At 45.2% G+C, this 14,047-nt stretch overlaps 1 protein-coding gene across 5 annotated transcripts in view; it reads right to left on the bottom strand.

Moving 5' to 3' along the window:
* Window positions 1-7,035, bottom strand: part of UBR4 (ubiquitin protein ligase E3 component n-recognin 4) — a 136,845-nt gene extending 129,810 nt beyond the window's left edge. For all 5 annotated transcript variants that reach the window (XM_061395037.1, XM_061395067.1, XM_061395058.1 and 2 more), the window contains exon 1: window positions 6,799-7,035. In XM_061395037.1, the coding sequence (XP_061251021.1) occupies window positions 6,799-6,974 (176 nt within the window). In that variant the 5' untranslated portion in view covers window positions 6,975-7,035. The remainder of the gene's footprint in view (window positions 1-6,798) is intronic.
* Window positions 7,036-14,047: the final 7,012 nt, after the last annotated feature.

Raw genomic sequence — 14,047 nt, 5'->3', positions numbered from 1 at the left:
ATATAGGTTTAATGAACATCTACTGTGTGTCACACAAGTGAAAACTTTCACATGCCTCTCTCACACTCTCAGCAAACCTGTAGCGAACGGGATACTGAGACATGGAAACATGACCTAATCTCACAACTAACTACAGGCTTCTCACTCGGGAGCTGGCTTCTCTTCTGTAGGTCAATCACAAACTCAGCTGATGATGGCACCAAGGTACGCCTTTCTCCCTCTCAAGATTTTTAGAAAATGACTGTGCATTATCTAATGGGGATGTTACTAACAGCTTCTGCCTTCCCAAGTAGGTCTTCTTGGTCTAAGTTTCATCAAATAGCTGGGAGGCAGAGACTCGAGGAGGCTTATCATTAAGAAAGGCAGGACAGCCTAGGAAGGACTGGCTCAGGGCAGTGAGTGAAAGTCGCTAATTCATGTCTGACTCTCTGCATCGCCATGGACTGTACAGTCCATGGAATGCTCCAGGCCAGAATATCGAAGTGGGTAGCCTTTCCCTTCTCCGGGGGATTTCCCAACCCTGGGATCAAACCCAGGTCTCCCGCATTGAAGGCATATTCTTTACCAGCTGAGCCACAAGGGAAGCCCAAGAGAAAGGGACTTTTCTTTTTAAATTTACAAAGATTCATAAAATTATTCAATGACAACCATGCTCACCAGCATATCCTGCACAGAGTTAAGAAAGGAATTCTGTATTTGATAGCACATACAGCTACAAAAAAGCAAAATGGCTGTCTGGGGAGGCCTTATAAATAGCTGTGAAAAGAAGAGAAGTGAAAAGCAAAGGAGAAAAGGAAAGATATAAGCATCTGAATGCAGAGTTCCAGAGAATATCAAGAAGAGATAAGAAAGCCTTCCTCAGCAATCAATGCAAAGAAATAGAGGAAAACAACAGAATGGGAAAGACTAGAGATCTCTTCAGGAAAATTAGAGATACAAAGGGAACACTTCATGCAAGGATAGGCTCAATAAAGGTCAGAAATGGTATGGACCGAACTGAAGCAAAAGATATTAAGAAGAGGTGGCAAGAATACACAGAAGAACTGTACAAAAAAGATCTTCATGACCCAGGTAATCACAATGGTGTGATCACTCACCTAGAGCCAGACATCCTGGAATGTGAAGTCAAGTGGGCCTTAGAAAGCATCACTATGAACAAAGCTGGTGAAGGTGATGGAATTCCAGTTGAGCTATTTCAAATCCTGAAAGATGATGCTGTGAAAGTGCTGTACTCAATATGCCAGCAAATTTGGAAAACTCAGCAGTGGTCACAGGACTGGAAAAGGTCAGTTTTCATTCCAATCCATAAGAAAGGCAATGCCAAAGAATGTTCAAACTGCCATACAATTACGATCATCTCACATACTAGCAAAATAGTGCTCAAAATTCTCCAAGCCAGGCTTCAGCAATACGTGAACCGTGAACTTCCTGATGTTCAAGATGGTTTTGGAAGAGGCAGAGGAACCAGAGATCAAATTGCCAACATCCGCTGGATCATGGAAAAAGCAAGAGTTCCAGAAAAACATCTATTTCTGCTTTATTGACTATGCCAAAGCCTTTGACTGTGTGGATCACAATAAACTGTGGAAAATTCTAAAAGAGATGGGAATACCAGACCACCTGACCTGCCTCTTGAGAAATCTGTATGAAGGTCAGGAAGCAACAGTTAGAACTGGACATGGAACAACAGACTGGTTCCAAATAGGAAAAGGAGTACATCAAGGCTGTATATTGTCACCCTGCTTATTTAACTTCTATGCAGAGTACATCATGAGAAACGCTGGACTGCAAGAAACATAAGCTGGAATCAAGATTTCCGGGAGAAATATCATTAACCTCAGATATGCAGATGACACCACCCTTATGGCAGAAAGTGAAGAGGAACTCAAAAGCCTCTTGATGAAAGTGAAAGTGGAGAGTGAAAAAGTTGCCTTAAAGCTCAACATTCAGAAAACTAAGATCTTGTCATCCGGTCCCATCACTTTATGGGAAATAGATGGGGAAACAGTGGAAACAGTGTCAGACTTTATTTTTGGGGGCTCCAAAATCACTGCAGATGGTGACTGCAGCCATGAAATTAAAAGACGCTTACTCCTTGGAAGGAAAGTCATGACCAACCTAGACAGCATATTGAAAAGCAGAGACATTACTTTGCCAACAAAGGTTCATCTAGTCAAGGCTATGGTTTTTCCTGTGGTCATGTATGGATGTGAGAGTTGGACTGTGAAGAAGGCTGAGCGCCGAAGAACTGATGCTTTTGAACTGTGGTGTTGGAGAAGACTCTTGAGAGTCCCTTGGACTGCAAGGAGATCCAACCAGTCCATTCTGAAGGAGATCAGCCCTGGGATTTCTTTGGAGGGAATGATGCTAAAGCTGAAACTCCAGTACTTTGGCCACCTCATGTGAAGAGTTGACTCATTGGAAAAGACTCTGATGCTGGGAGGGATTGGGGGCAGGAGAAGGGGACGACAGAGGATGAGATGGCTGGATGGCATCACTGACTCAATGGACTTGAGTCTGAGCGAAGTCCGGGAGTTGGTGATGGACAGGGAGGCCTGGTGTGCTGCGAGTCATGGAGTCGCAAAGAGTCGGACACGACTGAGCGACTGAACTGAACAGTTACATTTTTAATTACACTAATTAAGCCTACATACAGCATGTGCTCCATTAAGCTAGTTTTAGTTTCATTTCTGGTCTAGAAAAGTAAAGGTATTTAAAAGATTTGTAATCTTTACTACTAAAAGACATGCTATCAACAAGCAGCAGAAATGAAGTCCGCTTTAAGTAAACTCAGATTATCTTTTTCTTTTAAAAAACTACTTTTGAGAGTTGTTGTTCAGTCGCTCAGTCTTGTCCGACTCTTTGTGACCCCACGGACTGTAGCAGGCCAGCCTTCCCTGTCCATCACCATCACCCTGTCCATCATCATCACCACGAGTTTGCTCAAACTCAGGTCCATTGAATTGGTGATGCCATCCAACCATCTCATCCTCTGTTGTCCCCTGCTCCTCCTGCCTTCAGTCTTTTCCAGCTTCAGGGTCTTTTCTAATGAATCAGCTCTTTGCATCAGGTGGCCAAAGTATCAGAGCTGCAGCTTCAGCATCAGACCTTGCAATGAATATTCAGGACTGATTTCCTTTAGGATTGACTGGTTTGATCTCCTTGCAGTCCAAGGGACTTTCAAGAGTCTTCTCAAACACCACGGTTCAAAAGAATCAATTCTTTGGTGCTCAGTTTTCTTCACAGTCCAACTCTCACATCCATACATGACCACAGGAAAAACCATAGCCTTGACTAGACGGACCTTTGTTGGCAAAGTAATGTCTCTGCTTTTCAACATGCTATCTAGGTTGGTCATAACTTTCCTTCCAAGGAGTAAGCGTCTTTTAATTTCATGGCTGCAGTCACCATCTGCAGTGATTTTGGAACCCAAGAAAATAAAGTCTGTCACTGTTTCCGTTGTTTCCCCGTCTATTTGCCATGAACTGATGCCTCCCAATTTATCCATGCTAATCCCTCCCTTGTTTCAGTTTGGTGACAAAGTCAAACTTAACAAACAGGGCTCAGGGAATTCCCTGGAGGTCCAGTGGTTAGGACTCTGTGATTTCACCGCCAAGGACCCAGGTTCTCTCGTGTGGTGTAGCCAAACAACAAAAACGAAACAGGGTCTGGACCTCAGAATATTTCATCTGCCTTCTCTTCAAACCAAAGGTCAATTCCAACTATGCTAAGTCTCTTCAGTCGTGTCCAACTCTGTGCGACCCCATAGACGGCGGCCCACCAGGCTCCCCTGTCCCTGGGATTCTCCAGGCAAGAACACTGGAGTGGGTTGCCATTTCCTTCTCCAATGCATGAAAGGGAAAAGTGAAAGTGAAGTCGCTTAGTCGTGTCCGACTCTTCTCGACCCCATGGTCTGCAGCCTACCAGGCTCCTCCGTCCATGGGATTTTCCAGGCAAGAGTACTAGAGTGGGGTGCCAGTGCCTTCTCCAATTCCAACAATAAAGGTATGAAAAAAGAGACAGATAGTAGAATGGCGGAGTACTGAGGAATCTCAGAGCATGTTTCATCATCCCCAAAAGTTAAAGAGAGGAATTCAGTGAATGAGCAAGCCACCAGATAGGAAGTAAGAGCTGACATGATGGAGCTAGGACACCAAAAGGGGGTGGGGGCGGGGTGTGGAGAGAGAAGCAGAGAGTAGTAGGCTGTAACAGAAAATAGAAGGTCCCTGGAGGCAACGAAGAAAAACTTGGGAGGCATAACAATAGAAAGGAACACAGGACTGTGGGGGAGCAGGGACCACAGATGTGAAAGCAAAGCAGCAACCGGCGCAGAAAAGCTCCAAAACCTCCAGGCAGCCAGGGAAGGGCCCCACGGTGTCTGCGCAGGGCTGGCTCTGACCTAGTCCTACACTCAGTAGCCGTACTTTGGCATTCAAGAAATAATTCCTCAATTCTGACCTTTTTTTTTTTTTTTTGGAAAGGCAAATAAAACCTTTGAGAAACAGGATATTGATAGCAGGGTATTAATCGTTATGCTCTAAACCAGGGGTTGGCAAACTATCACCCACAGGTCAAATCTAGCCAGTCACCCCGCTCTGTTCAGGCCATATTTAAGAATAGTTTTACATGTGTCTTTATGGCTGGGGGCGGGGAGGGGGGGGAATGAAAAGAATATTTTGTGATATGTAAATGTCATATGAAATTCACAGGTGAGCCCATAAATAAAACTTTGGACACAGCCACGCCCATTTATTTACATAATGCATATGGCAGCTTCGTCACACAATGACTCAGTGGACTAGTGCATACATCCCTCTTACGGCCCACAAATTAAATCTACCCTGACTCTTTACAGAAGAAGTGTGCTGGTCTCTGCTCTACACCAAACTGAGCACTTGATACGTTTAGGCTGTGTTTAACCGTAAAGAACGTGTGAGCCAGATATTTCTTCTGGAAATTACAGAACCACGTGACAGCAAACCAATCGACACTCCCATGTGCAAGAGTCTGAAAAGATGGAGGGAGGGAGGGGAAGAGAGAGAGTAGCTGCTTTCTGTGGGAAAAGGACCTCTCAGACAGTAAGTGCAACCTTAAGATCATATTGCTCTGAGAGAGCCTGAAGAGGACACACTGCTGTGTTCCAAAGCTGACTGAGCCACAAAAACCAGCACAGAGACTTCAAGGGTCTCACCTTCCAATAAAAAGATGTGCTACTCAACAGCAATCAGTTTGGACTTCTCTTCTAAACCATGAAGAGAGGTCTCACTAGCATCTGCAAACACAGGCAACTCTTGATTGTCTTAGCTACACAGAGTGCAAGAGAGACCCCTATCACTTATTTGGCAAAATTCAAACCTACCTTGATGTATTTCGTTTTGGCTTCTTCTACAGGTGGAAGGGAGCTGCTTAACTATTACAGTTTAAAAGACACAGGCCCCGAATACTGGATGTATGGGAGCGTGTCAACAAATGACTTTATAACTTACAGCTTATGTCCATAAAAACATAAGAGTAAGTGCTCTAAAAAGAGTGGAACACTGTCCATTTTAAGTAACATGGCAAGTATAATTTGTGAAAATACCATTAATCCGAATGTTGACAACAGTTATATAAAGAGGCTACATAATTTGAGAGCAGTATTTTTGATATCTGTTTACATTTTCTGAACCTTCCTGGCTTAATAATTAGACAGGAAAATCCATCTGAAAGGTAACTGTGAAGTTACTAAACCAAACCATTATTTTAATCTAATTTATTTTTTAAACCGCATCCAAAGTAGCACAAAGGTAACAATAAACACTGCAGTAGACCACCTGTCAAATCATGGGCCTCCCTTGAGAAACAAACAGCAATTTCTAACCTTCTGGATAACATGTAGGTAATACTCTTGTTGGCAGGAAGCTAAAATGAGCCAGTAAGCAACTGCGGAAAGTTGCTGAAGTCACATTTGGCTAGAAAAATGAAAGTGAGACTGGCTTTAAAGGCAGGTCTACTACTAAACTAACGAGAGACCGCTCTGAGCAAGGTTAAGAAAGGAAAAGCCAGGCACTCTGGTTATTCCTGGCCTTGTATGACACAACTCGCATAATCTAAGACTCTCAAAAGGGCAAACATGTTAACAGCTAACCAATAAACAGTCCTGATGGTAAGAGCCTGAACATCCTTTAGTTGAGAGGCAGTGAGAGTATGCGGTGTCAGGGAGGAAATGACCTCTGAGAATAACACTAACATGGTTTTAATCAAAGACCGTTACAGTAATAATATACCATAAATGCAACCTGGAAAAAAAAAAAAGAGTCATCAATACCTAGAGCACAAACAGCACGTGCCCCGAGTGATTACTGCAGCACGGAGACCGTTACTAAATTGTGTGGTAGGTCCCAGATTTAAACCCCGCGGCTCCGCTCCAGCCCAGGCCAGGGGGATGAGCGCGGACGAGAAATGCAAACTCATCGGAGCTTTGACCTTAACAGAGCGGGCAGCCCCGAAGGCAGACCCCTCCCAGGGAGACGCGTCCCGCAAAATTACTCCCAGCCCGGCCGGCCGCGCCCTCCCGAGAAGTCGTCCTCAGAAGTTTTGCTCGGGGGGGAAACTGAGGCACGGAGTACTCGCCCGGGCTGGCGGAAGGAAGGCCAGACAAGCCTTCGACTCGCGGGGCCGGGGAGCCCGGATGTCGGGGCCGCGGCCGGGGCGTCCCGGAGCCGCAGGAGGCAGTCGGGAAGCGGGGGGCACGCACCCTCCGGCACGACCTCCCATCCCCCTCCCGGCACCCGCCCCGCCGGCGCCGCCGCCCGGTACCTCTCGATGACTGAGGCCACCAGCTGCGGCAACTCCTTCATCTCGAAGGCGGAATAGGACGCGGACAGCAAGGGCCGCACCGCCACCTCCCAGCCCGGGGTCGTGTCTCCCGCCGGGGCTGGGGCGCCAGCCGCCGGCGCCACAGCCGCCGCCTCTTCGCCGCCGCTCGTCGCCATCTTCCGTCGTACTCCTGCGGCTCCCTCCGGGGGCTTGCCACCGGCCCAGCGCCGCCTCCCGTGAGGGGGCGGAAATGACGCGACATGCGCGTCAGAGGGCGCGACGCGGTCGCCGGCCAAAATACGCAACGCGGGAGGCCGGCTTCCCTCCGTTCTCGCAAGGGAAGCGTGGCGCGGCCGGGAGGCCGCGGGGCGGGGCATAGGGCGGAGAGGGGGCGGGGTAGGTCGTAGGGAAGGGCGCGGGGGGGGGGGGGTCGAGGGGCTGCGCATGCGCAGGACGCAGCGCTCCGGAAAGCGGTGGCAGTGTTAAGCTCTGGACCTGCGCGCTGGAAGTCCTGCCTGAAGTAGGGGACTGCGTGGTTTCGGTGGGCACCCCAGAGAGGTGAGTTTGGAGCATGGTTATCAGTTGGCTAGACCGAGGCTTCGAAGTAGACCTGCATTCGGCGAGTATGACGCCCCCGGCTCAAGACAGCCAAGAAGAAGAGGAGGTCGTAGCCTAATCAAGCTCACCGGCTTCACCTCCCGGATGGCCCCCAGTAGTTGCAGCACAGCGCGACACAGCTCGCCTAGCTCTTTCTCCTCGCATCGCCTCCTGCTATCGTTGCAATCACCAGGCCTTACTGCTTTTCGCACTGAACCCTCTTCTATGTTTTGATTACCCTCATAAGTAAGATTACCAGCTCGCCTTTGCATCACTGTCTGTGATTTACCGTGTAAGGCCCCCTTCCCCACCTTTTTCTACCAGCAAAGCAAGAATATAAACTTTTCCCTCTCATAATTTTGTTTCTAGTTGTGGCCTTTTCTTCTCCACCTAGACAAGTTCCTTTAGCTTTTGTGGTAAAGCTGGTTTAGAACCTATCGCTCGGCCGTGTCCGACTCTTTGCGACCCCATGGGCTGCAGCCCACTAGGCTCCTCCGTGGGATTTTCCAGGCAAGCGTACTGGAGTGGGTTGCCGTTTCCTTCTCCAGGGGATCTTCCCCACCCTGGGATCGCACCCCGGTCTCCCGCATTGCAGGCAGACGCTTCACCACCTGAGCCACCAGAGAACCCCTATGATAACCTACTGCCTTCCAGTATATAGGATATCATATATGCATTACCAAAACAAAACATTTTCCTTTTAAACCTTCAGATAGCTGTGATGAAAAATAAAAATTTCTGTTCCTCGAAATTTCTCTGTAAAACAGGATGTATCTTATGCGTATCTGTGTATCTTATAGAACAGTAATGATGGTGGATATGTTTCCTTGTGTTGCAGTTTCCTTGTTTGCCCAGTGGAGATGATGCAGGGCCCTACCAAGTTCACTAGGCTGTTGCAAACATCAAGATCGTTTATGCACACGTTTTTAGAGAGAAATAAACCATTATGCAAAATGCCCTTATGTTAATAGCAGCTACTAGGGATTACATTAGATCCCTTTGGGTACAGAACTTCCTCTACTGTAGCTGGTTTGGTGGTGCTGAATTCTTTTTGCTTATCTGTAAGGTTTTCTTTCCTCTATCAAATCTGAATAAGAGTCTTCTGGATAGAGTATGCTTTGCTGTAGGTTTTCCTCCTTTAAGTATTGTGCCACTCTTTTCCTGACCTGCAGAGTTTCTGCTGTAAAATCAGCTGATAGCCTTATGGGAATTCCTTTGTATATTATTTGTTGCTTTTAATATTCTCAATCTTCAATTTTTGTCCTTTTGGTTACATTGTATCTTGGTGGATATCTCTGTGGGTTAATCTCCTGGACAGCACTTCCAGACTTGTGTGACTGTTTCCTTTCCCAGGTTAGGGAACTTTTCAGCTATTAGCTCTTCAAATATTTTTCTCGGGCCCTTTCTCTCTCTTCTTCTGGGACTCCTATAATGCGAATATTTTTGCAACAACATGGATTTTGCAACAACAAGAGATGATCGTACTAAGTGAAGTAAGTCAGAAAGAAAAAACCAAATACCATATGATATCACTTACATGGGGAATCTAAAATATGACATACAGGCTTCCCTGGCAGTCCATTGGTTAAGACTGTGTTCCCAATGCAAGGGGATGGGGGGATTGATCCTTGGTTGGAGAACTAAGATCCCACATACTGCTCAGAACAGCCAAAAATAAATAATCAGTTCAGTCGATCAGTTGTGTCCAACTCTTTGCTACCGCATGGACTGCATCATGCCAGGCTTCCCTTGTCCATCACCAACTCCCGGAGCTTCCTCAAACTCATGTCCATCTCGTTGATGATGCCATCCAACCATCTCATCCTCTGTCATCCCCTTCTCGTCCTGCCTTCAATCTTGCCCAACATCAGGGTCTTTTCCAGTGAGTCACTTCTTCACATCAGGTGGCCAAAGTATTGGAGTTTCAGCTTCAGCCTCAGTGCTTGCAATAAATATTCAGGACTGCTTTCCTTTAGGATGGACTGGTTGGATCTCCTTGCAGTCCAGGGGACTCTCAAAGAGTCTTCAACACAGTGTTCAAAAGCATCAGTTCTTCAGCGCTCAGCTCTCTTTATGGTCCAACTCTCACATCCATACATGACCACGGGAAAAACCATAGCTTTGAGTAGACAGACCTTTGTTGGCAAAGTAATGTCTCAGCTTTTTAATATGCTGTCTAGGTTGGTCACAGCTTTTCTTCCACGGAGCAAGCATCTTTTAATTTCATGCAGTCACCATCTGCAGTGATTTTGGAGCCCCCCAAAATAAGTCTCTCACTGTTTCCATTGTTACTCCATCTATTTGCCATGAAGTGATGGGACCAGATGCCATGATCTTAAGTTTTCTGAATGTTGAGTTTTAAGCCAACTTTTTCATTCTCCTCTTTCAAGAAGCTCTTTAGTTCCTTGCTTTCTGCCATAAGGGTGGTATCATCTGCATATCTGAGGTTATTGATATTTCTCCCAGCAATCTTGATTCCAGCTTGTGCTTCATCCAGCCTGGCATTTTGCATGATGTACTCTGCATTTAAATTAAATAAGCAGGGTGACAATATACAGCCTTGACATACTCTTTTCCCAGTTTGAAACCAGTCTGTTCCATGTCCAGTTCTAACTGTTGCTTCTTGACCTGCATACAGATTTCTCAGGAGGCAGGTAAAGTGGTCTGGTATTCCCATCTCTTGAAGAATTTTTCCAGTTTGTTGTGATCCACACAGTCAAAGATTTTAGCATAGTCAATAAAGCAGATGTTTTTCTGGAACTCTCTTGGTTTTTCAATGATCCAGCGGATGTTGGCAATTTGATCTCTAGTTCCTCTACCTTTTCTAAATCCAGCTTGAACATCTGGAAGTTCACAGTTCACTTATTGCTGAAGCCTGGCTTGGAGAATTTTGAGCATTACTTTACTAGCGTGTGAGATGAGTCCAATTGTGCGGTAGTTTGAGCATTTTTTGGCATTGCCTTTCTTTGGGATTGGAATGAAAACTGACCTTTTCCAGTCCTGTGGCCACTGCTGAGTCTTCCAAATTTGCTGGCATATTGAGTGCAGCACTTTCACAGCATCATCTTTCAGGATTTGAAATAGCTCAACTGAAACTCTATCACCTCCACTAGCTTTGTGTGTAGTGATGCTTCATAAGGCCCACTTAATAAATAAATAATAAGTAAAAATGAATTTTTCAATAAAACAGACTCACAGACATAGAGAACAGACTTGTGGTTGCAGGGGCGGGGCAGTATGGGAGAAGGATGGATTGGGAGTTTGGAATCAGATGTTAGATGCAAACTATCACATATAGAATGGGCAAACAAGGCCCTACTGTATAACGTAAGGAACTGTATTCAATATCCTGTAATAAAACATAATAGGAAATTTTTTTTAATAATAATTTCTTGCTCTGTGTATCGATTCTCCTCCCAAGTTCTTTCATCATCTTTACCATCATTGCTCTGAACTGAAAAGAATGTGAACATTTATCCACAGGGAATACTATGCATATTTTTGCTGATAAAAAGTGATCTGGGTTCCAGATCTAAGAGGGAAAAGCAGTTTGACTTAAGGAAAGGTAGGCAGACCTTGCTGGCCCTCTTGTATGTGCATTCTTGGTAGACAACGTCAAGCCCCAGGCCCACAGTCCACCAAAATCAAAAAATCTTCACAAGACCTGTAGACCCGGTTTGAATATCCTGAAATCCCTGAATTTCTCCCCCAGCATTTGGAAGAATACCTTCTGTCTCTGCTCTGTGTAGTCATGTCCGATTCTTTGCTACCCCAGGGACTGTGGTCCGCCAGGCTCCTCTGTCCATGGGATTCTCCAGGCCAGAATACTGGAGTGGGTTGCTATGCCCTCTCCAGGGATCTTCCAACCCAAGGTTCGAACCCAGGTCTCCCACACTGCAGGCAGATTCTTTACCATCTGAGCCACCGGGGAAGCCTTTTATTCCTGGTGTAATACTGATAAGTTGGTACCCAATCTAGGTTGGTTGATCAATCTAGGCTTTTTGTAAGGAAAGACCTATTTTACATTAGAAATAAAATTCAGTCAAGACAAGGCCAGTTTTGGAGGAAAACCTGGCTTCAGAGTTAACAGTAGGGACTTTCCTTTAGTGTCTGACTTATATTAGTGTCTTACTTAATATAACAGCAGATTTTATAAAAAATACAAAAAATAAAAGATGGTAAAAGAAACCTTTCTGTAACACAATAAATAGTGCCCTATTGCAACATACAGAATTAGAGTCCTAAAGAGAAGGCTGGAGACCAAGCATTTTTTAGTGGCTTTTGGGAGACTAATTTTATTTTACACAAAGAACAAAGTTAATCTGCAAAGGTTATCTTAGAGAGGTTTCAGGAAATAATAAAAAATCAAATGATCCTGCTTGCCTGCATCGCCTTCATCTGCTGCAGCTGGAAGACAGTAAAAAGGCAAACAGACTATCACAGGGAGATTTGCACCTATACATAAACATATTTTAAATTCTTTTTTTAATATCTTGGGCTTACAGATTTGAAGAATGCATTCTAAGGTAATGACCTTTCACTATAAATACCACATTAATTTCAGTATTGGAGGTTTGTTCTTGTGTTCATAACAAAGATTTGGAATGGCATCCACATTCTAAATGTAGACAAGGAAAGAAACAGGGTAGGGACTTCACTGGAGCTTCCAGTGGTTACGACTCCACGCTTCCGCTGCAGGGGGCACAGGTTCAGTACCTGGTCAGGGAACTAAGATTCCACATGCCTCACAGCCCAGCCAAAAAAGTAAATCAGAAGGGTTTCTGATTCGTCAAATGATTTTTATATTCCTCAGATCTGCTCTTGCCGTTCTTGAGGATTTACATTCAGCAGAGTTTTGGACCATCGCATTGAGAGACTGGAGGGAAGATAAAACAAAGGGGAAGGTATCAACACTTGGGGAACCCTTAGCACTCTTCTTATAATCTCTCTGTAAGTCTGAAATTGTATCAAAATAAGAATTTTTAAAAAACACATTTGTAAACACTTTTCTTTGTAATTGGAAAACACGGCTATCATCTGTTGTTCAGTCGCTCAGTTGTGTCCGACTCTTTGCGACCCCGTGGACTGCAGCACACCGGGCTTCCCTGTCCTTCTCGATCTCCCAGAACTTGCTCAGGCTCATGTCCATTGAGTTGGTGAGTGTGAGTATAATGGCGTGGCGGGCTCTTAACAGAGGAGCGTACATGAAGTCTGGGAGGAGTGGAGTCAAACGGTTGTACGTTCGCACTGCTGGGGCGTGCGGAGGGGCGCCTGGGCCTGCAGAAGTGCGAGATCTAGTCTCTCGTGCCCACACACGTCCCTGACAAAGTCATGGATGGAATATCACACCTCCTAGTCTAAGTCCCTAATGACCAAGCCAACTTACAATAGCATTTCAACTTAGTTTCCAGGCTTTTTCATAGGAGAGAATATATATTCCAACTCGCAGTCATGAGTAGTCTGTTCCTCTTTGCAATTTGTCTTCACGGTCATCAATAAACTGGCATTCTGGTTATCAGTTTTCTAGCCTAGGTTATCTTACCACAGTACATGGGATGTATAATATCACCAAAACTATAAAGTATGATGGAGCTTATATGAGTAGGTGTGCCTTTGAAGTGTATTTTTGCTCTCTTCACTTGCATCCTTTCAGATTGCATGTTAGGCACCAGTACTCAAGAGTGTGCTTCAGGGAATTCTGTGGTGGTCCAGTGGTCGGAACTGCACACTTCCATCCCAGGGGGCATCGTTCAGTCCCTGGTTGCGACAGATCCCACAAACTGCACACTCAGCCAAACAAAAAAAAAAGGAGTGTGCCTCACGGTAAGTCTGTAGCTGGGGTCTCCTGCATTGCAGGTGGCATCTGAGCCAGCGGGAAAGCCCAGTTTTACAAAGATGCCTTTATAAATGCGCTCGGTCTCTACCGGAATAGGCATGTTCCCCGCGTCAGCAATCAGAAATTTAGATGAGCCCTAGGACTTTTCGGAAAATGGCTTCTTGGTGGGAGATCAGTCTCAGCTAACATCACACCAAACTCCTTAAAAGATGAGGAGGCGGGTGTACACATTCTTTACTATAAAAGATAGAAAATACAAAAGAGACTTACCTAAAAGAGTATTCAGTTGATCTCATAAAAATCCTCAATGGAATAACACTTAAGAATTTCAGAGAACAGTCTCCTCAGTAAGTGGTGCTGGGAAAACTAGACAGCTACATATAAAAGCATAAAAGTAGAACACTCCTAACACCATACACAAAAATAAACTCAAGATGGATTAAAGACCTGAATGGAAGGCTGGGTACTATAGAACTCTGAGGAGGAAAGCAGGCAGAACACTCTGACGTAGATCACAGCAAGGTCTTTTCTGACCCACCTCCTGCACTTGTTCAGCCGCTCAGTCGTGTCCAACTCTTTGCGACCCCGTGGACTGCAGCACGCCAGGCTTCCCTGTCCTTCACCATCTCCCTACATTACCCCCTACAGTAATGAAAATTAAAACAAAAATATACAAATGAAACCTAAGTAAAAACTTTTACACAGCAAAGGGAACCATAAACAAAATGAAAAGACAACCCTCAGTATGGGAGAAAATATTTGCAAATGAAGTAATTGATAAGGGATCAATCTCCAAAATGCATAAATATCTCATGC

This window comes from Bos javanicus, chromosome 2 (assembly GCF_032452875.1).
Source record: "Bos javanicus breed banteng chromosome 2, ARS-OSU_banteng_1.0, whole genome shotgun sequence".
Taxonomy (NCBI): Eukaryota; Metazoa; Chordata; class Mammalia; order Artiodactyla; family Bovidae; genus Bos; species Bos javanicus.
The sequence above is the reverse complement of the archived record's forward strand: the minus strand, read 5'-3'. Positions and strand labels throughout refer to the sequence as shown.